Raw genomic sequence first — 23,186 nt, 5'->3', positions numbered from 1 at the left:
TAATAGGATCTAGTGTATTAACCCTCAGGACAATATTGCCAGCTGTCGCAGACTAGAGCCCCCTACTGGCCGTAGAGAGAGGGAGGTAAAGAGGGAGAAAGGGAGGGGGTGGAGAGAGAGAGAGAGAGAGAGAGAGAGAGAGAGAGAGAGAGAGACAGAGAGAACGTGTGTATGCCTGGAAAGTGTGATGTTCTTAGTCCTGTGTGGAATGACAGAGAGAGCAGCTCATGGAGTCGCAGAAAACCCCCTAAAGTGCTTTATCCAAAGAGAGGACAACTGCCTTTCTCCCTACTACTTTTTCTGCAAACCTATATCTATTCCACTCACTCCTCTTTCTATCTCTATCTTCCTCTTCTTAGTTATTTTTCTCTCTTGAATCACTTTTCAGTCCCTCCCTTCTCTCCCCGTCTCTTTGTCTCCTGCCGTCCAGTCTGTTACCTCTCTACTGGCTCTATATGGTTGACTGAGTGACCGACCAGGGACTCAGGGACCAGTGGAGTGAGTGTCCGTGTCCGGGACTGTGGAGGACTTTCCGGGAGAGTCAGGATGGCGGTGAACTTTGCGGAGGTGCGGGGTCGGGTGAAGAATGTGTGTGCGCAGAACGGGCTCCTCATCCTGTCTGTGTTGGCTGTGGTCATTGGCTGTATGATGGGGTTCCACCTGCGGGGCAAGCAGCTCTCCGACCAGGTCAGTGTCAAAACTAACACCTGCAGGGTGTCCTGTTCCTTCAACCAACCAACACCCTCCCTTGTTGACCTGAAACACCCTGGGTCTCCTGTTCCCTTAGCCCCCAACCCCCCACCCACGGCAGGTAGCTTAGTGGTTAGAGCATTGGGACAGTAACCGCAAGGTTGCTAGATCAATTCCCCGAGCTGACTAGGTAGAAATCTGTCGTTCACCTCCTGAACAAGGCGGTTAACCCACTGTTCCTAGGCTGTTGTTGTAAATAAGAACGAGTTCTTAACTGACTTGCCCAGTTAAATAAAACAATTAAAATCCCTGCTCCTTACAAATGTGGTGCCTCTAAAGTCCTTGACCCACTACTCTGCTGCACCCTGTTCTCCCTGTCCACTGGTCCCCCTGTCCTCCTATCCTTGAAAAACACCTTACATAAGAACGGTGTCCTCCCAAACATTCCCCTCTTTCTTAACACCAACCTTTCGTCAAACACAGCTGTTGTCCTACCATGTGAAAAAAAAACCCCATCTTGTCCTACCAAGTGACAATACCAACCTTAATAACACTGTGATTGAATTGTGAATTACCACACACACTTATGTTGTAGGTGTGTGGGTGCAGAGAGCTGATGGGATTGAGAAAGAGGGAGATCGCTCTATAAGCTGTTGCTGAATACAGACGATCCAACAAAGCCTCTCTGCTCTTTAATGTCGTAGTGGCTAGACCTGAGGCTAGATCACTGTTCTGTCTCTAGGATGACACTGATCAGACTGACATATGGAAAGAGGTACATTTTCTGTTTACAAAATAGCTGGTATACTCAGTTTAAAAATGATTTTGAAGTTCAAACACTTCCAAACACAACTCATCCAGTGATTCATGCTGTTGGGTAATGCTATCCGATCCTGTCCTTATTGATTTGTCCTGTCTGTGTTTGTTTCCAAAACAAACATCTTCTCATCAGTCGCGCTCCATATTCATGAGATGAAGGATTGTTAGTGGCTGTTGCTGTGGCTGTGGAGGCTTAGCTGTGAATCACATCGATGCGCGATAGAGCAGCACACTGCTGTCATTCCCTGTTTGTTTTTCTTTCAATACTTGTTGAAAAGGTATATTCACTTTATTTGGACAGAGATATACACTGCTCAAAAAAATAAAGGGAACACTTAAACAATACAATGTAACTCCAAGTCAATCACACTTCTGTGAAATCAAACTGTCCACTTAGGAAGCAACACTGATTGACAATACATTTCACTTGCTGTTGTGCGAATGGAATAGACAACAGGTGGAAATTATAGGCAATTAGCAAGACACCCCCAATAAAGGAGTGGTTCTGCAGGTGGTGACCACAGACCACTTCTCAGTTCCTATGCTTCCTAGCTGATGTTTTGGTCACTTTTGAATGCTGGCGGTGCTTTCACTCTAGTGGTAGCATGAGACGGAGTCTACAACCCACCCAAGTGGCTCAGGTAGTGCAGCTCATCCAGGATGGAAGTGTATTTGAACAAGACAGGGGATACAGAGAGGGGGGAGATGCAGAGTTACCCGCTAGACCAGCTTCAAGAATGGCATTCGCTGTTTATTAGATAAATAACAGAATACATTGAAATTGGACTCAGTTCATTTCAGGGCATTCTGTTCAAATTAAATATACAAAGGTAATTACGCCACACAATGTACACAATCGGCTGTGCTAATTTTACACATGGGGGGAGTGACAATCCACCAGCCCTGTGGGTTATGAAAATGAACATTGACTGTTTGTTCTTAGCTACTGTCTTATTACATTGTGTACCGGTGTACTGGCATCATGTAATTTCAATGATTGACGTAATAAAACCGGACTGTATGAATAATTGGTTATGTGACATTATACATTATTTAGAATGTACACCGAGTGCACAAAATATGACAGACTGACAAGGTGAATCCAGGTGAAAGCTATGATCCCTTATTGATGTCACTTGTTAAATATACTTCAGTCAGTGTAGATGAAGGAGAGGAGACAGGTTAAGAAGGATTTCTAAGCCTTGAGGCAATTGATGTATGTGACAAAAGATTTAAGTGCCTTTGAACAGGAGCCAGGTGCACCGGTTTGTTTCAAGAACTGCAACGCTGCTGGGTTTTTAATGGTCAACAGCTTCCTGTGTGTATCAAGAATGTTCCACCACCCAAAGGACATCCAGCCAATTTGACACAACTGTGAGATGCATTGGAGTCAGCATGGGTCAGCATCCCTGTGGAACACTTTCGACACCTTGTAGACTCCATGCACCGGCGAATTGAGGCTGTTCTGGGGGCAAAAGTTGGGGTCAACTCAATATTAGGAAGGTGTTCCTAATGTTTGATATACTCAGTGTATAATTCACGAAGAAAAAACAAATGTATACATCTATGGAGATGACAAACTTTGCAGAAAATAATATCTCAAATTGGAAAAGAAGGGTTTCCTGGGGACAAAATAACATGAAGTTACAAAACATGGATATCTCTTCCAGCAGTTACCGTCTGTAGGTAGCCCACGAGACCCAGTGGATTTTGTCAAAGTAGTATATTTGATAAGAGTCTGAAGCTCTGATAATTCCACAAAATTGCAACCGTTTAAAGGTCCATTAGACTGGTGGATAAGAGAACAAGGAGAAGGAAATGGCTTCGGTTTACAGTAGTGGTGATGGTGATAAGAGCTACTCATTATTGACATAAAACATCCTAGTTGGTTTTCTTTGAACATTCCATATGTTCTAAACATTAGTCCCAAAAAGATCCCCCCCCCCAAGAAAAAGTCATCTCTGGTGCTGTCATATAAGTGGGAAAGGAAATGTAGGAGAATATAATGGAAAAATCAACAAAGGGGAATTCAAGAGGCATCTAATGGTGCCTTGGGAGGGTTTTGGTTTTCTGTTGAAGTAGTTCCTCAATAGCTACTCTTCTGTCTCAATATTTACCAAAAACGTGCCTGTTCAAAGGTGCTGTATTTCTACTCGTGTTGGAGCTCTATCTGCATTACCACATGTTTTCTCGAGATGGCCTTCCAAAATATCCAGCACTTCCTTCATTTACATGACTGACCAAGTGGGATGTTGTTGGTTGTTTTTACTGCGCTTTGTGCTCCCTTCCTACCTTCTGGCTAGTTGCTACTCACTGTGTTCTCTTGAACACAATTGCTACTCACAGAGTTTACACATGCAGCAAAATTCTGATCGTTTGCCAAATGATTGGTAAAAGATCTGATCTGATTGGTCAAAAAGATAATTTAGTGCCAAAGATCCGAATTAGGCTGCCCGTATAAACGCAGCCTAGGAGAACACAGTGGGAAGCAACTTCCCACTTGGTCAGTCATATAAACAAAATAAATGCTGGATACTTTGAAGACACTTGTAGTAATGCAGATAGAGCTCCACCAGGTCGAGCAGAAATACAGCACCCTTGAACAGGCACGTCTTGGCCAAAATTCTTAGACAGAAGAGTAGCTATTCAGGAACAACTTCAACAGAAAAACCAAAACCCTTCCAAGGCCTCTTCAAACACAGACACAAGGCTGCGTTTAGACAGGCAGCCCAATTCTGATCTTTCTTTTACCAATTGGTCTTTTGACTAATCACATCAGATATTTTTCAGAGCTTATCTGATTGGTGAAAAAAACAATTTGTGTTTTTTTTATTTTTAGAATTGGGCTACTTGTCTAAACACAGCTATAGAGTCACAGTGAATCCAGTAGCTATTTTACATGGATTAGACTAATGTTGTACTATGGAGGGGAAGCAAAGGAAATGTTTGAGGGGTAAACAAAATTATACTATTATTTGTTATGAGTTAGTTCCTATCCCCTCTTTCTGCTGTGAGGTAGAGTGGGTAGGAGAAAATAGAGTACTGGAGGTGGAGGAGGTCCTGGGGGTGTATCCATGTCGTCATAGGGAATGGGACCCTACTCTCCCCCTCCACTATCTTGAAGGTTATTTCTCAAACCGACAATGGTTTGTTCTGCACTAACGCAAAAAAAACAAACCATACAAAGTATACACATAGTTGAGGTAGAGGGAGGAACAATTTAATGTTTGTTTGCGTTGTATTTCTCCTGTTTGCTTCTCACACTGAGAGATGGGAATGGTTTATATACCTTTTTTTCCCACCACCTAAAACTAGCCTAAAGCAAAAAGGATTGTCTAATATAATTAACCAGATTAATAATTTGCTTCATTTGAGAGACTGTGACGTCACTGCTTTTAAGCTTTTAAGCCTTGTTCACTCTGGTAGTTTGAAGTCACTAAAATCACATTTTTATGCATATTTGAGTCGGTTCTTTTTCCTGTAGTCTGAACAGCCCAAAATCACATTGAATCTGATATTTCAAACCATCTTCATATGTTGTTTGAAAGCAGATACTAATCTGATTCCTGGCCATACAACTTCCCATTTATGTCATTTAGCAGACACTCATATCCAGAGCGATTTACAGGAGCAGTTAGGATTAACCTCTCTTGGGTAGGGGGCAGTATTTTGATGTCCGGATGAAAAGCGTGCCCAAAGTAAACTGCCTGTTACTCAGGCTCAGAAGATAGAATATGCATATATTAGTATATTTGGATAGAAAACACATGGAAGTTTCTAAAACCGTAAAAATTATGTATGTGAGTATAACAGAACTGATATGGCAGGCGAAACACTGAGGACAAACCATCCCCCCCAAAATTAAAATCGGCCTACCCCTATTTTCAATCACTTTTATTATAAGGCCAAGTTCTCCCAGATTGCAGTTCCTAGGGCTTCCACTAGATGTCAACAGTCTTTAGAAAGAGTTTCAGGCTGGTTTTTGGAAAAATTTGCCAGAAATGATAGTTTTTCTAGATGGCTCCCATTTTGGCTGTAGTGTTTCCAAGCGTGTGGAAGAGAGCGCATTCTTTGGTATTTTTCTCCGGTAAAGACAATAGCGATTCTCTGTCTTAAATTGTATCGTTTATTTACGTATTAGGGTACCTAAGGTTTGATTATAAATGTTGTTTGACTTGTTTGGAAAAGTTTATTAGTATCGTTTGGGATTCATTTTGTATGCATTTTGATGGAGGGAAACTGGGTGGATTATTGACTGAAGCTCGCCAGCTAAACTGAGTTTTTATGGATCTAAAGAAGGACATTATCGAACAAAAGGACCAGTTGTAATGTAACTGGGACCTTGGAGTGCCAACAGAAGAAGATCATGAAAGGTAAGGCACTTTTTATATCGCTATTTCTGACTTTCGTGTTGCACCTGCCTGGTTGAAATATGTTTTTCATATGTTTGTATGCGGGGCGCTGTCCGCAGATAATCGCATGGTTTGCTTTCTGCCGTAAAGCCTTTTTGAAATCTGACACGGTGGCTGGATTAACAAGAAGTTAAGCTTTATTTTGATGTATTACACTTGTGATTTTATGAAAGTGAAATATTTATATACTGTCGTTTGAATTCCACGCTCTGCAATTTCTCCGGATGTTGGCCAGGTGGGACGCTACCGTCTGGCCCATAAGAGTTTTAAGTGACTTTCTCAAGGGCACATTGACAGATTTTCACTTAGTCGGCTCGGGGATTCAAACTAGCAACCTTTCAGTTACAGGCCCTACACTCTTAACGACTAGGATACCTGCCACCCTCGTGCCTGAATGGTCAAATCTGATTTATTTGCCCTCAAATGGGAGACTGTTATTTGGCATATCTTCTTGCTTGCTAGCTACTCTGTTGACAGTTTGACAAGAACATGTGGTAGCTAACTAGCTTGCTAATTGTTTACAAACAAATTTGTGAATGTGCTTGAATGCTAAACAGATAGCTAGTTGACTGCTGTGGCCAGCCAAAAAAGGACTTGTTTTGAACACACCCGTCATTACTATGACAACTAGCGTAGCCGTGTCAGCAAATGACTGCTGTCTGAGCACACATAAATCTGGATTGGTCACTTGTAACTTGTTGTTTGGACAGTCAGTTTCCAAAAGGCATTTGAAAAACAAAACTGATTTGAGCATTAACGCCTGCAGTGTAAACAAGGCTTCAGAGCAACTGACTCAAACTAATCTTCCCAAATCTAGATCTCCACACAATTATTTTAAAACCCTCTGAACCCTAACCCCGGTCCCTTTTCCCTCCCATTTTGCTGTCCTGCTATCATGCAACAGATGTATTGCATGATATTAAATACAAGATGAACCATCAGGTGTTGTATATCGATACTTTATTGGTTATGATATGATCAACCTCCCAAAATGTCACTGGGTGTTTCATTTATTGGGATTAGGTGGTTATAATTGGGGCAGTGTGTGCATGTGCCACATGTCAGCCTTGTGTTCGGCAGATGCCAGGGCCTGATACCAGCTGTGTGTGTGTCTCTCTCACCCATGACACACATACACTCACTACTAACCAGCCCGCCATTTGACTGCAGTGATCCTGATCTAATCTCCCTCTCCTCCTGTCTTTCCGCCCCCTCTTCCTTTCTAATATTAAACAACAGCTAAAGCTCTTTAGCTGTTATCATCTCTCAGATGTATTGTGTTTGAATTCATCTCTCTCTCTCCCTCTCTCTCTCTCTCTCTCTCTCTCTCTCTCTCTCTCAAAACCTTCTCTCTATCTTTCCACACCTCTCTGTTCCCAATATCTTTGTTTCTCCCACTACTCTCCATCCCCCCAACCATCCCTCTCTCTATCCTCCTCACATCCACATCCTAAGGAAGTGTAAACACCTCCCATCTTGGTAAATACAGTAGAACAGATGATAGAACATCAACCTCTCAGGTATTTACTAACAGATGCCTATTTCATTATTTATCTGGATTGAATATTCCCATTCATATCACATGCTGTTTGTAACTTGCCACTGAAGTTTAAAGGGGATAATTTTATGTTGGTGAGTAAATTTAGAACCACAATGTGCTCATTTGAAACACCACTCTAAAATGCTTCAATAAGCCCTACACTTTTCCTGTTGAAAAACAATATCTGAAATATAAATACAGTAATGTACACACACTTAAGGGTAAAAACATATGTTTTGAGCAGCGTAGTGTTTTTTTTTTTTTTTACACAAATGCAAACTTTAAGGAGTAGGCCATTCAAGGAATTGGTCTGATGGTGGTCCCATTAAGTGTGTTTTTACCTTTTGTGTACATTACTGCATTTATTCTTGGCATTAAGCTTTTAAGTTGGTCTGAAACGCTTTGTTTACAGGCCACATCAAGCCTGCAAGTTACGTTATGCTGGTTTGCAAAGTGATGTGTAATTTATAATGGAATCCAACAATTGAAGCTTTTAATTACCCCATACCTGCATTCAGAATGACTGCCAGGGTTGGGAAAACGCATTATTGAGACTACCTAAATCATATAAACTGGAACAGCCATCTCAGTAACAGGTGCAATAAGTCCAACTACAAACTGATTTGATTAGTTTAAAAAAGCGTGCATTATTTATGTTTGTGTAGCATAATATTAACCAACCAAACAAAGTACATGCAAAACACAGGTATTGAAATAAACAATTCAGAAAAATCTAACTGTAAGAGAGCATGCTGGGAAATATGATAATGATGAGCATGGTTTTGAGTTGTTTTGATCAAACAAGCTTGTTCAAATTCAGTTGAATTTGAGCAGAGTTTGTTGAGTAAACACACTAACACATTAGCTCAAATTCTTGTCCTTTTGAAGTCTGCTCAACTCGTGTAATAACGCTGATTAAACGATTGGTTGAGTTGGCTTTTTGACAGTGTTGCCTTCCAAAGGCAACATGAATTTGAAATTTTACTCAACAAGCCTTTTTAAATTCAGCTTACATCGAGAAGAGTTTGTTGAGTAAACAAACTTGAACACATTACTTCAAATTATAACGTTGATTAGGAATTGGTTAAGTTGGATTTTTACAGTGTGGTAAATTCAAAATGCCTATCTACAGTAAGCCTACCCAATATTTACAGTAGGTCTATCTACCTATCGACCCTAACTAACAACCTGCTCTGCTCTGTTTGTCCTCTCTGTGTTTATGTAGGAGGTGAAGTACTTCCAGTTTCCTGGAGAGCTCCTGATGAGGATGTTGAAGATGCTCATTCTGCCCCTCGTCGTCTCCAGGTAGGAACACAACAGAGGGCATGCTGGGTAGTTCACACAACCCCCACCCTCCTCCCAACACACACATACACAGTACTTGGAAAATATTTGTGCTTGTATTGATATTCGCTGACAAAAAACAACAACATCTACTTCCATGCCCTGTCCTTCTGACTTGGAAACTAGCTGCAGTATGTCTTACAATTTGCTGTTGTTTATTTACAAGATTACATTTTCAGGTTATGCAGATCTGCTGTTGTTTGCAGAACTGTGAGTGTTATTTTCATCTCCGGATGAAAAGTGTGCCCAAAGTAAACTACCTGTTACTCAGGCCCAGAAGCTAGGATATCCATATAATTGGTAGATTTGGATAGAAAACACTCTGAAGAAAACTGTTAAAATAATGTCTGTGAGTATAACAGAACTGATATGGCAGGCGAAAACCTGAGAAAAATCCATCCAGGAAGTGGGATTTTTTAAATGTTTGAAGTTTTCCATTTACTTTTCCATTGACTACAGATTCCATTGTCTTAGGAAGTGCAATTTGAGTCCTATGGCTTGCACTAGATGTCATCAGTCTTTAGAAATTGTTTCAGGCTTGTATAAGTCCACTCTAAATGAGTGGACACTGCAGTGTCCCAGAGGTTTTTCATGTGCACGACCGAGAGTGTGCCTTCCTTGTTTTCCTTTTATATTGACAAAGCTTTTGTCCTGTTGAAATATTATTGATTATTATGACTAAAAACAACCTGAAGATTGATTAGAAACATTGTTTGTGTCACGTTCTGACCATAGTTCTTTTGTGTTTTCCTTGTTTTAGTGTTGGTCAGGACGTGAGCTGGGTGGCATTCTATGTTTTGTGTGTCTAGGTTGTTTTTCTGTGTTCGGCCTAGTATGGTTCTCAAACAGAGGCAGGTGTCGTTAGTTGTCTCTGATTGAGAATCATACTTAGGTAGCCTGGGTTTCACTGTGTTTTTGTGGGTGATTGTTTCCGTGTCTGTGTTTTACACCACACGGTACTGTTTTCGGTTTCGGTTATTCACGTTACGTTTATTGTTTTTGTATGGAGTGTTCAGTTTATGTGTTTAAATAAATACCATGGACACTTACCACGCCGCATATTGGTCCTCTGATCCTTCTGATCCTTCTCTTCAGACGAAGAGGAGGAAAACCATTACAGTTTGACATGTTTCTACGAACTTTACTGATACTTTTCGGATTTTTCGTCTGCCTGTTTTGACTGCCTTGGAGCCTGTGGATTACTGAACAAAACGCGTAAACAAAACTGAGGTTTTTGGACATAAAGAGGGACTTTATCGAACAAAACAAACATTTATTGAGTAAATGGGAGTCTTGTGAGTGCAACCATATGAAGATCATCAAAGGTAAGTGATACATTTTATCGTATTTTTGACTTGTGTTACTCCTCTACTTGGCTGGTAACTGTTTGTAATGATTTGTCTGCTGGGCGCTGTTCTCAGATAACCGCATGGTATGCTTTTGCCGTAAAGCCTTTTTGAAATCTGACACCGTGGTTGGATTAACAAGAAGTTCATCTTTAAACCGATGTATAACACTTGTATGCTTCATTAATTTTTATAATGAGTATTTCTGTTTTTGAATTTGGCGCTTTGGATGTTGGCTAGGTGGGACGCTACCGTCCCACACCCCCTAGAGAGGTTAATTAAGATTCTGGTAATGCACTCGTAACATAAAAAAACATTCCCATAAAAATGATTCAGCTTATGCTAGAGATATTAGTTTTTTTGCATGGGCTACATCCCACATCCGCCTAAGTCTTCCGCATCCGTGGTGGAAGGGGGCCGAGTTACAGTGGTCTTTATCAGACCATGAGACATCCCGAAAATCGATCTTCACCGTCCAACCGTCCAACCGGTTTAGCATACAAACTAATATGACCCCACTGTGGAAAGGGGAGACTCATGAATACGATAGTGTCACGGGACTCGTCTCAAGGTAACCCACACAAAAGTAAAGAGGCAGTTTTACCTCAATGAAAATAAGGGGTTAAATATGTGTAAAAAAACACACAGTGAATTTGGAAAGAATTCAGACCCCTCTACATTTGGTTATGTTTACAGCCTTCTTCGAAAATGGATTAAATAAAAAAAATCCTCATGAAAAAAATATCTTATTTACAGAAGTATTCAGACCCTTTGCTCTGAGACTTGAAATTGAACTCCGGTGCATCCTGTTTCCGTTGATCATCCTGTAGCAAATTCAATTGATTGGACATGATTTGGAAAGGCACACACCTGTATATATAAGGTCCCACAGTTGACAGTGCATGTCAGAGCAAAAAGCAAGCCATGAGGTCGAAGGAATTGTCCGTATCGCTCCGAGACAGGATTGTGTCAAGGCACAGATCTGGAGAAGCGTTGCAAAACATTTCTGCAGCATTAAAGGTCCCCAAGAACACAGTGGCCTCCATCGTTCTTACATGGAAGAAGTTTGGAACCACCAAGACTCTTCCTAGAGCTGGCCGCCCGGCCAAATTGAGCAATCGGGGAGAAGGGCCTTGGTCAGGGAGGTGACCAAGAACCCGATGGTCACACTGACAGAGCTCCAGAGTTCCTCTGTGGAGATGGGAGAACCTTCTAAAAGGTTATGAACCGAACATCTCTGGAGAGACCTGAAAATAGCTGTACAGTGACGCTCCCCATCCAACCTGACAGAGCTTGAAAGGATCTGCATAGAAGAATGGGAGAAACTCCCCAAATACAGGTGTGCCAAGCTTGTAGCGTCATACCCAAGAAGATTCAAGGCTGTAATCGCTGCCAAAGGTGCTTCAACAAAGTAGTTGTAAAGGGTGTGAATACTTATGTAAATGTCACAATTCCATTTTATTTTAAATGTCAAAGAATGTTTTTAAAAAATGATTTTGCTTCGTCATTATGGGGTAATGTGTGTAGATTGATGAGGGCAAAAGCTCAATCAATTTTTGCATAAGGCTGTAACATAACAAAATGTGGAAAAAGTCAAGAGGTATGAATACTTTCCGAATACACTGTATATATTTCCGGAGCTTTCTTTTATCTCCTAGATATAAGACAGACAATTCAAAACCTTGTTCCTTATGATTTATTTTTGACTGTCTTTTTTTGCCATTAATTTTTATGGGCTATATGTATACATTTTTTTTATACAAAATAATTTGATAAAATATTGAATTTGGCCTTTACCACTAAAGGCCAAATTCAATATTTTATCAAATGATTTTGTATAAAAAAAATGTATACATAAAGGTGACCTAAAATTCAAAATCAAATAGCTAAATGATCCATAGTATAACAATTCCATATGCAATCTTAGTAGAACCCGATAGATAAGGTGAAACGTTTGAATGAAATATAGGCCTACTGCTTCTATATTCTTATATTCAAATTCTTTTTTTTTTATTAATCAGCTTCATGGTTTAATATACAGTTGGCTGTTTTTTCCGTGCATCAGCAAGACAGAACAGCTGGAGTAAGACAAGGGTTGGTGGTCTGTGTCTATTTGACAATAACAGTTGGTGCGAAAAATCTAATATTAAGGAAGTCAGTGGTGTAAAGTACTGAAGTAAAAATACTTTAAAGTACTACAGTACTTAAGTAGTTTTTTGGGGTACCTGTACTTTACTTTACTATTTATATTTTTGACAACTTTTACTTTTACTCCACTACATTCCTAAAGAAAATAATATACTTTTTACTCCATATATTTTTCCTAACAACCAAAAGTAGTCATTATATTTTGAATGGCTAGCAGGACAGGAAAATAGTCAAATTCATGCACTTACTGTATCAAGAGAACATCCCTGGTCATCCTATTGCCTTTGATCTGGCAGACTCACTCAACACAAATGCTTCATTTATGTCTGACTGTTGGAGTGTGCCTCTGGCTATCTGTTAAAAAAAACAAGAAAATGGTGCAGTCTGGTTTGCTCAATATAAATAATTTGAATTTCAATACTTTCAATACTTAAGGATATTAAGTATATAATACTTAAGTATATTTTAGCAATTACATTTACTTTCGATACTTAAGTATATTTAAAACCAAATACTTTTACATACCTCAAACAGAAGCCATGGATAACAGGTAACATCCGCACTGAGCTAAAGGCTAGAGATGCCGCTTTCAAGGAGCGGGACTCTAATCCGTACGCTAATAAGAAATCCTGCAATTCCCTCAGACGAACCATCAAACAGGCAAAGTGTAAATACAGGACTAAAATTGAAGGCTTGCAAACTATTACGGACTACAAAGGTGCAAGTTTGCACAGTGACACAAGCCTACCAGACAAGCTAAATGAGTTCTATGCGCGCTTCAAGGCAGCAAAACTAAAGCATGCATGAGAGCACCAGCTGTTCCGGACAACTGTGTGACCACGCTTGTTGTAGCCAATGTTATTTAACCTTTATTTAAATAGGCAAGTCAGTTAAGAACAAATTAATTACAATGACAGCCTACCACAGCCAAACGCTAACCCAAACAACGCTGGGCCAATTTTGCGCCGCCCTAATTGTGCGCCGCCCACAGCCAGTTGTGATACAGCCTGGAATCAAACCAGGGTCTGTAGTGACACCTCGAGCACTGAGATGCAGTGCCTTAGATCGCCGCGCCCCTCGGGACTCCTTTAAAAAGGTCAACATCCACAAGGCCTGGCGGATTACCAGGACGTGTACCCTGACCAACTTGCAAGTGTCGTCACTGACATTTTCAACCTGTCACTGGCCGAGTCTGTAATAACTACATGTTTCAAGCAGACCACCATAGTCCCTGTGCCCAAGAACACTATTCATTTTTTACTATAGTTTATTTAGTAAATATTTTTATCAACTCTTATTTTTCTTATTTTAAAACTGCATTGTTGTTTAATGGTTTGTGAGGAAACATTTCACGGGAAGGTTGTATTCATCGCATGCGACAAATAACATTCGATTTTTTGATTTTAAGACATTCAGCGGTAACCTGCAGGAGCACATTTACCTTCTACCTGTGTGTTGCAATCGACGTTTCACAATGTTGTAGCCCTCAACTATCTCTCCTGATTCACCCATTCAATGGATTAATGATTAGTTGACAAGTTGAATCAGGTATGTTAGTTTAGGAATAGGTCAAATACACGGAACCGCTGGGGGTCCCAGAGGAGAGGTTTGAAAACCCCTGGCCTAACTAAGTCCTGTGAGTTGCCTTTCCTCCTTGTTGCAATGTTGGTGATTATGCAAGGCTTTCATGCAACAGAATGTCAGTGCAGTTCTATAAGTGATTATTATATCATTTCTACGTCAAAAGCGTTTTCACCTGATTTCTCCTCACAGAGAAAAAGCAGGGAATAATATTTATGTTTTTTAAAATGTTTTTAAAACGATGCCGTTTTATGGGGTTTGATAAGTTCTTGCTAATGGTGAGCAGGACATATTCTCTCCGACTCTATTTTGGAACCAGATCTTCTGTTCCCTGGCTACATGAGGCTGCAGCGATGTTGACCGGCAAAAAATGAAATAACAAATTATGAAAACGGACTGATTACATGCAGGACGCTTTGCGGAGGAATAAGCTACTTACAATCCTTGCTATGGCAAAGACTGGATGAGAAGTTGATCCCCCTCCCTCCCTGCCTCCCTCCCTCCCTCCCTCCTCACCTCTAAGCAGAAGGGCCAGGCCAGTCAGTGTTCTAGTCCCCCAGTCACACGCACAGCAGGAGATAACTTTAGTTCACACTAGGTTTCCTGCCAGAGGCACATGATGGTTAATTAAGTTAATTACAACTTATCTGATACTCTATATTATTGTATAAAGACTGTAGTATTACTATATTTACATACTATACTCTTCATTGTAGTGTTTTTGCAGACTTTACAGTAGTATTCACATACCTTAAGGGAACATTTCGGCATTTCGTGTATGATCAGTGAGAAAGTCCATATTGCAAATGTACGGTCCCTTACTAGACGTCCGAAAACATTTGTAAAATTCGCGGTCGGCGTCGGGCCGTGCGGTAGGGCCAGACCTACCGGGAAGTCATCAAATGAACTTTGTCGGACATTCGGTTTCCGTTTTATAAAATAAACAAGTTTTGGACCATTTTTCCGCTATCCCGGAAATTCCCACAAGAGGGCATACGGAATCATATGGCAATTTGGCAAAACATCACGAATCACGACGGGGCCTTATCTCGAAAACGGAAAATATTTCGAAGCCGAAACTTGGTGAGCGTAGGTTTGGCATAATGGGCAGTTGGCCCCGAACAAGATGGCGTCTAGGCCTCAACGGTTTTTGAGTTATGGCCATTTTTCTGGGATTAAAGGTCCAAAATGGAAATAGAGAAATTATTTTTCCACTTCAGGTCAAAGTCAAGGAGCCTCCGGTGTCAATAAAAAAAGAACCAGCCATTTATCTATCGTCATTTAAGAGAAACGGAACAATGACAACTTGGCGATGGTCACAAATAGGCGTTTTTTTTTTTCAACGGTTACAGATCCAGTTGCAGGGTGTTCATACGAATCTTTTTAAAGTGTGCTGCGGAGCTCTGCGAGATTTCTGTGATTTCCTATGATTTTCTGAAATAACACACACATACTAAACCCTCCGTAAATAACTCAGTTCTTAACGTAAAGACTTAAAACTCAGGATTATGTAAAAGCATACCCCAATGAGGATATGTGGTGAATTATAGCTTCCTGTGCTAACCGGAAGTGCCTTAAATGGTGTCTCAGGGGCTGTTTCGAAGGATTAAAAAAGTCAGATCTGTCCAAAACTTCATATATGTGATTAGGCAACCCCCATGAACTGTAAATCAGTCATTTTTCCCCAAAAAATTCAAAGGAAAAAAAAATCACACTAAAACACAACTTGAATGGAGGGACGTATTGGGGTGCGTAGAGACAGACAGTGGCTGCAATAGGCAATGGCATCACCATAGTCTCCAGACTGTGCTGAGTTCAACGAGCTATCCCGCTTGACCGTAGCTCGCTCGGTCTAAGCGCAACGACCATTAGAAAAGTAGGCCCAAAATGAAGCCTGCCCCACAATGTCATTTGCTTTTGAGTGACAGTGAGAGAACCGTTAGGGTGAGAAGAAAAATTCCACCACATGAATGTTCCTAAGGTCCTCCCGATCTGTACAAGCCTAACCTTGACCGTGTGGCATTAACCCTTAACAGTAAAACAGTGTTTTTTGATCTCACAGATTACAGTGTCATCTCTCCCCATAGGAATACATTGCCTGCACCCCTAATTTCAACCTGAAGTCTATATGGGTTATGAATGCCGTATGAACCTGTCTTCGGTACCAGTCCATCAGGCCACTATGAGGTCTACCTGTGTTGATTCTGAGCTTCCTGGACCAACCGGAAGTGGTTAAAATGCCCCTAAAAGTGTTTACCCATACCCTGCCTGCAGTTTGACAGACATAGTGCATTCAACCCTGTGTAAATCAGTCAGTTCTTAACGTAAGGACTTAAAACTCAGGATTCTGTAACAGCATACCCCAATGAGGATATGTGTTGATTTATAGCTTCCTGTGCCAACCGGAAGTGCCATAACTGGTGTCTCAAGGGCTGTTTCGAGGGGTTAAAAAAGTCTGATCTTTCCAAAACTTCATATGTGTGATTAGGCAACCCCCATGAACTGTAAATCAGTCATTTTTCCCAAAAAAAATCAAAGGAAAAAAAAATCACACTAAAACACACCTTGGATGGAGGGACGTATTGGGGTGCGTAGAGACAGACAGTGGCTGCAATAGTTAGCTTTGTTGGAGCTAAAAAAGAACCGCCAGACCTAGAGTTCCGAAACTTTAGAAACCTGTTCTAGACCTCCGGTCGATGGTGCGTGGTGAGTTACGTGGCTCTAGACGGTTCTCGGACCGAGAAACAGCCTCGTACATTTGCAATACCTTCAATTCATTTTGACCATTACGAAAATGACGACGTTTAGAAAAGTCTCAGAGACGCAAGGCTAGGTGCATTGAAACCGGCTCGGCCCATAGAGACAGACCCCAACGTTTCTGTCCGATAGCTCGTTCAAGGACCCCGTAGCAAGGCATGGAAAAAAGTGGATTTTCAGCACCAATTAGGGTTTTTCTCGGACACCAAATGACCTATCGAGCCGAAACTCGGGATTCGGGGTCGCCTCACATAGGACTTCACATAATGTCCGAACTGGACCCGCAGCTAGAACGTAACTATGTGTTTTACCTTTTTATTATGTTTTAAACTAAAGGCGCTGTGAATTATGGGACTGCTCTGACATATGTGATAGTTGGCTTCTAAATGAGTAGTAAAAAGTGGGTTTGGTGTCATAATGACATCTAATTGACTGATGGACACTGACTTGCTAGTTGACTTTTGTGCATTTGCAATATGTTTAAACGGAGAGGGACCATCACCAAAATGGCATTCTGAAATCAACACAAAAAATGGCATCACCATAGTCTCCAGACTGTGCTGAGTTCAACGAGCTATCCCGCTTGACCGTAGCTCGCTCGGTCTAAGCGCAACGACCATTAGAAAAGTAGGCCCAAAATGAAGCCTGCCCCACAATGTCATTTGCTTTTGAGTGACAGTGAGAGAACCGTTAGGGTGAGAAGAAAAATTCCACCACATGAATGTTCCTAAGGTCCTCCCGATCTGTACAAGCCTAACCTTGACCGTGTGGCATTAACCCTTAACAGTAAAACAGTGTTTTTTGATCTCACAGATTACAGTGTCATCTCTCCCCATAGGAATACATTGCCTGCACCCCTAATTTCAACCTGAAGTCTATATGGGTTATGAATGCCGTATGAACCTGTCTTCGGTACCAGTCCATCAGGCCACTATGAGGTCTACCTGTGTTGATTCTGAGCTTCCTGGACCAACCGGAAGTGGTTAAAATGCCCCTAAAAGTGTTTACCCATACCCTGCCTGCAGTTTGACAGACATAGTGCATTCAACCCTGTGTAAATCAGTCAGTTCTTAACGTAAGGACTTAAAACTCAGGATTCTGTAACAGCATACCCCAATGAGGATATGTGTTGATTTATAGCTTCCTGTGCCAACCGGAAGTGCCATAACTGGTGTCTCAAGGGCTGTTTCGAGGGGTTAAAAAAGTCTGATCTTTCCAAAACTTCATATGTGTGATTAGGCAACCCCCATGAACTGTAAATCAGTCATTTTTCCCAAAAAAAATCAAAGGAAAAAAAAATCACACTAAAACACACCTTGGATGGAGGGACGTATTGGGGTGCGTAGAGACAGACAGTGGCTGCAATAGTTAGCTTTGTTGGAGCTAAAAAAGAACCGCCAGACCTAGAGTTCCGAAACTTTAGAAACCTGTTCTAGACCTCCGGTCGATGGTGCGTGGTGAGTTACGTGGCTCTAGACGGTTCTCGGACCGAGAAACAGCCTCGTACATTTGCAATACCTTCAATTCATTTTGACCATTACGAAAATGACGACGTTTAGAAAAGTCTCAGAGACGCAAGGCTAGGTGCATTGAAACCGGCTCGGCCCATAGAGACAGACCCCAACGTTTCTGTCCGATAGCTCGTTCAAGGACCCCGTAGCAAGGCATGGAAAAAAGTGGATTTTCAGCACCAATTAGGGTTTTTCTCGGACACCAAATGACCTATCGAGCCGAAACTCGGGATTCGGGGTCGCCTCACATAGGACTTCACATAATGTCCGAACTGGACCCGCAGCTAGAACGTAACTATGTGTTTTACCTTTTTATTATGTTTTAAACTAAAGGCGCTGTGAATTATGGGACTGCTCTGACATATGTGATAGTTGGCTTCTAAATGAGTAGTAAAAAGTGGGTTTGGTGTCATAATGACATCTAATTGACTGATGGACACTGACTTGCTAGTTGACTTTTGTGCATTTGCAATATGTTTAAACGGAGAGGGACCATCACCAAAATGGCATTCTGAAATCAACACAAAAAATGGCATCACCATAGTCTCCAGACTGTGCTGAGTTCAACGAGCTATCCCGCTTGACCGTAGCTCGCTCGGTCTAAGCGCAACGACCATTAGAAAAGTAGGCCCAAAATGAAGCCTGCCCCACAATGTCATTTGCTTTTGAGTGACAGTGAGAGAACCGTTAGGGTGAGAAGAAAAATTCCACCACATGAATGTTCCTAAGGTCCTCCCGATCTGTACAAGCCTAACCTTGACCGTGTGGCATTAACCCTTAACAGTAAAACAGTGTTTTTTGATCTCACAGATTACAGTGTCATCTCTCCCCATAGGAATACATTGCCTGCACCCCTAATTTCAACCTGAAGTCTATATGGGTTATGAATGCCGTATGAACCTGTCTTCGGTACCAGTCCATCAGGCCACTATGAGGTCTACCTGTGTTGATTCTGAGCTTCCTGGACCAACCGGAAGTGGTTAAAATGCCCCTAAAAGTGTTTACCCATACCCTGCCTGCAGTTTGACAGACATAGTGCATTCAACCCTGTGTAAATCAGTCAATTCTTAACGTAAGGACTTAAAACTCAGGATTCTGTAACAGCATACCCCAATGAGGATATGTGTTGATTTGTAGCTTCCTGTGCCAACCGGAAGTGCCATAATTGGTGTCTCAGGGGCTGTTTTAAAGGGTTAAAAAAGTCAGATCTGTCCAAAACTTCATATGTGTGATTAGGCAACCCCCATGAACTGTAAATCAGTCATTTTTCCCCAAAAAATTCAAAGGAAAAAAAAATTACACTAAAACACAACTTGGAAGGAGGGACGTATTGGGGTGCGTAGAGACAGACAGTGGCTGCAATAGTTAGCTTTGTTCGAGCTAAAAAAGAACCGTCAGACCTAGAGTTCCGAAACTTTAGAAACCTGTTCTAGACCTCCGGTCGATGGTGCGTGGTGAGTTACGTGGCTCTAGACGGTTCTCGGACTGAGAAACAGCCTCGTACATTTGCAATACCTTCAATTCATTTTGACCATCACGAAAATGACGACGTTTAGAAAAGTCTCAGAGACGCAAGGCTAGGTGCATTGAAACCGGCTCGGCCCATAGAGACGGACCCCGACGTTTCTGTCCGATAGCTCGTTCAAGGACCCCGTAGCAAGTCATGGAAAATAGTGGATTTTCAGCACCAATTAGGGTTTTTCTCGGACACCAAATGACCTATCGAGCCGAAACTTGGGATTCGGGGTCGCCTCAGCTAGGCCAACACATAACTTAAGAAATGGACCCGCAGCTAGAACGTAACTACGTGTTTTATGGTTTTTTTTATGGTTTGAACCCAAGGCGTTGTGAATTTTGGGCCAGCTCTGAAGTATGTAATAGTTGGCTACTAAACGAGTTGGAAAAAGTGGGTTTGGTGTCAGTTTGTATCAGTTTGGTGTCAGAATGATATCTAATTGACTGATGGACTCTTGTCCACTTGACTCTTTTACATTTGCAATATGTTTAAACAGTGAGGTACCATCACCAAAAGCGACATTCTGAAATCAACCCTAACGAGCGATTGAGATGAACCAGAATCACTGCAAAGCCATCCCGAGTTCATCGGGCCAGTCAATTTCACATTCCTGCAGGATTTTTATAGCATGACCAATTCGTGATGGTACCTGCCCATTGAAACATATTGCAAATGCACAGTGACTTTGAAAAAGTAAGGAAACATAAACAAAAAAAATCCAATTTTTTTTTTTTTGGGTGACCAGTTGCACGTGCATTTGCAATATGATTCTATAGTGAAAAAACATCACCAAAAGCGACATTCTGAAATCAACCCAAACGAGCCATTGAGATGACCCAGAATCACTGCAAAGCCATCCCGAGTTCATCGGGCTAGTCAATTTCACATTCCTGCAGGATTTTTATAGCATGACCAATTCGTGATGGTACCTGCCCATTAAAACATATTGCAAATGTACAGTGACTTTGAAAAAGTAAGGAAACATAAACAACATTTTTAAATTTTTGGGTGACCAGTTGCACGTGCATTTGCAATATGATTCTATAGTGAAAAAACATATTGCAAATGCACAGTGACTTTGAAAAAGTAAGGAAACATAAACAATTTTTTTTTATTTTTAGGTGACCAGTTGCACGTGCATTTGCAATATGATTCTATAGTGAAAAAACATCACCAAAAGCGACATTCTGAAATCAACCCAAACGAGCCATTGAGATGACCCAGAATCACTGCAAAGCCATCCCGAGTTCATCGGGGTAGTCAATTTCACATTCCTGCAGGATTTTTATAGCATGACCAATTCGTGATGGTACCTGCCCATTGAAACATATTGCAAATGCACAGTGACTTTGAAAAAGTAAGGAAACATAAACAAAAAAAATCCAACATTTTTTTTTTGGGGTGACCAGTTGCACGTGCATTTGCAATATGATTCTATAGTGAAAAAACATCACCAAAAGCGACATTCTGAAATCAACCCAAACGAGCGATTGAGATGACCCAGAATCACTGCAAAGCCATCCCGAGTTCATCGGGCCAGTCAATTTCACATTCCTGCAGGATTTTTATAGCATGACAAATTCGTGATGTTACCTGCCCATTAAAACATATTGCAAATGCACAGTGACTTTGAAAAAGTAAGGAAACATAGAATCGAATTATTTTTTTTGGGGTTACCAGTTGCACGTTTCAGATCACCAGTTGCACATTTCAGATCACCAGTTGCACATTTCAGATCACCAGTTGCACGGAGGAAAATCGTTACTTTAGACTTTGACTTTTGACTTCCTATGACATCATATTGCAAATGGACAAAACATATGCCTTATGCACAAGTAAAACAAAAAAAAATTATGATAATACAAGTTGACAAAGGTATAGTTTGAGCAAAGTATAGTTTGAATTTTGAGCATGACAAATTCGTGATGGTAAAACATATTGCAAATGCACAGTGACTTTGAAAAAGTAAGGAAACATAAACAAATGGACATAATGAAATCATCATTTTTTTTTTCCCGGTTACCAGTTGCACGCGCATTTGCAATATGATTCTATAGTGAAAGAACATATTGCAAATGGACATGATGAAATCAACACAACGAGTGATGGAAATGAACAACTATCACTGCCCGGCCGTCCCGAGTTCATCAGTTCAGTCAATTTTGGCCCCCAAAAAAATTGACTTTTGACTTTGACTTTTGACTTCCTATGAAATCATATTGCAAATGGACAAATCATATTCCTTATGCACAAGTAAAAAAAATAAAATTATGATAATAACATTTTACAAAAGTATATTCATACACTTCTTACACATGATTAATTGTCTTAAAATCGAAACAATTTCGAAAAACGGTCCAGAAAGCACTTTTTTTAGTTTTTAAAGTTAAAAAAAAAAATCTAATTTTCGACTTTTGACATCCTATTAAATCATATTGCAAATGGACAAAACATATGCCTTATGCACAAGTAAAAAAAAAAAAAAAAATTATGATAATAAAATACGAATAAAGTATGTTGATACAGTTCTTATACGTGTGTAATTGACACAAAATTCGAAAGAATTTTGAAAAACGGTCCAGAAAGCACTTTTTTAAGGGTGTGTGAAGTTTTTTATAAAATTTTGACATTTTTGACTTTTGACTTTTGACTTCCTATGAAATCATATTCCAAATGGAGAAAACATATGCCTTATGCACAAGTAAAAAAAAAAAAAAAAATGATAATAAAGTATGACTAAAGTATGTTGATAAAGTTCTTATACATGTGTAATTGACATAAAAATTGAAAGAATTTTGAAAAACGGTCCAGAAAGCACTTTTTTAAAGGATGTGTGAAGTTTTTTACCAAATTTTGACATTTTTGACTTTTGACTTTTGACTTCCTATGAAATCATATTGCAAATGGACAAAACATATGCCTTATGCGCGCGCATGTAATTAAAAAAATAATAATTTGATATCAAAATTGGACAAAAGTATATTCATACAGTTCTTACACATGTGTAATTGACAAAAAAAGCGAAAGAATTTCGAAAAAAGGCCCAGAAAGCACTTTTTTAAGGGGTGAAAAGTTTTTGAAAAAAATATCCTATTTTCAAAATTTTTCTTTTGGATGTTGACTTGGGTTGCATTTCCAATATGAAAAACCCCGGTGGAGCGCACTCGCCCCCTGTTGGATTTTTGAGGTGTTACAATTGGCAATTGCCATATGGCATTTGCCATATACTTTGCACGAATCAACGCCGCTTTGGGTGGTATTGGACATCGTGTACATGGTTTGTCCAATGCCAATATCTTGCCATTCATTTTTGTACAATTCAGGGGGGTATTCCCTTACTGTAGTGTTTTTGCGGACATGACTGTAGAAAAGTTGTAATTAACGTAATGTGCCTGAATATGGGCTCTGTTCCTTGGTGTCCACATCACTAAGGACTTAACATGGTCCTCTTACACCAGCACAGTTGTGAAGAAGGCGTCACAGCTCCTCTTCTCTCTCAAGAGACTGAACATATTTGTCATG

At 40.6% G+C, this 23,186-nt stretch overlaps 1 protein-coding gene across 1 annotated transcript in view; it reads left to right on the top strand.

Annotated features, from left to right (window-relative positions):
- The first annotated feature begins 225 nt into the window (after positions 1–225).
- The window catches only part of LOC139377432 (excitatory amino acid transporter 5-like), an 84,104-nt gene continuing 61,143 nt past the window's right edge, over positions 226–23,186 (top strand). Inside the window, exons 1-2 of the mRNA XM_071120461.1 lie at positions 226–687; positions 8,687–8,766. Coding sequence (XP_070976562.1) covers positions 547–687; positions 8,687–8,766 — 221 coding nt within the window. The 5' untranslated portion in view covers positions 226–546. The remainder of the gene's footprint in view (positions 688–8,686; positions 8,767–23,186) is intronic.

The sequence above is a fragment of the Oncorhynchus clarkii genome, chromosome 20, assembly GCF_045791955.1.
Source record: "Oncorhynchus clarkii lewisi isolate Uvic-CL-2024 chromosome 20, UVic_Ocla_1.0, whole genome shotgun sequence".
Classification (NCBI taxonomy): Eukaryota; Metazoa; Chordata; class Actinopteri; order Salmoniformes; family Salmonidae; genus Oncorhynchus; species Oncorhynchus clarkii.
The sequence above is the reverse complement of the archived record's forward strand: the minus strand, read 5'-3'. Positions and strand labels throughout refer to the sequence as shown.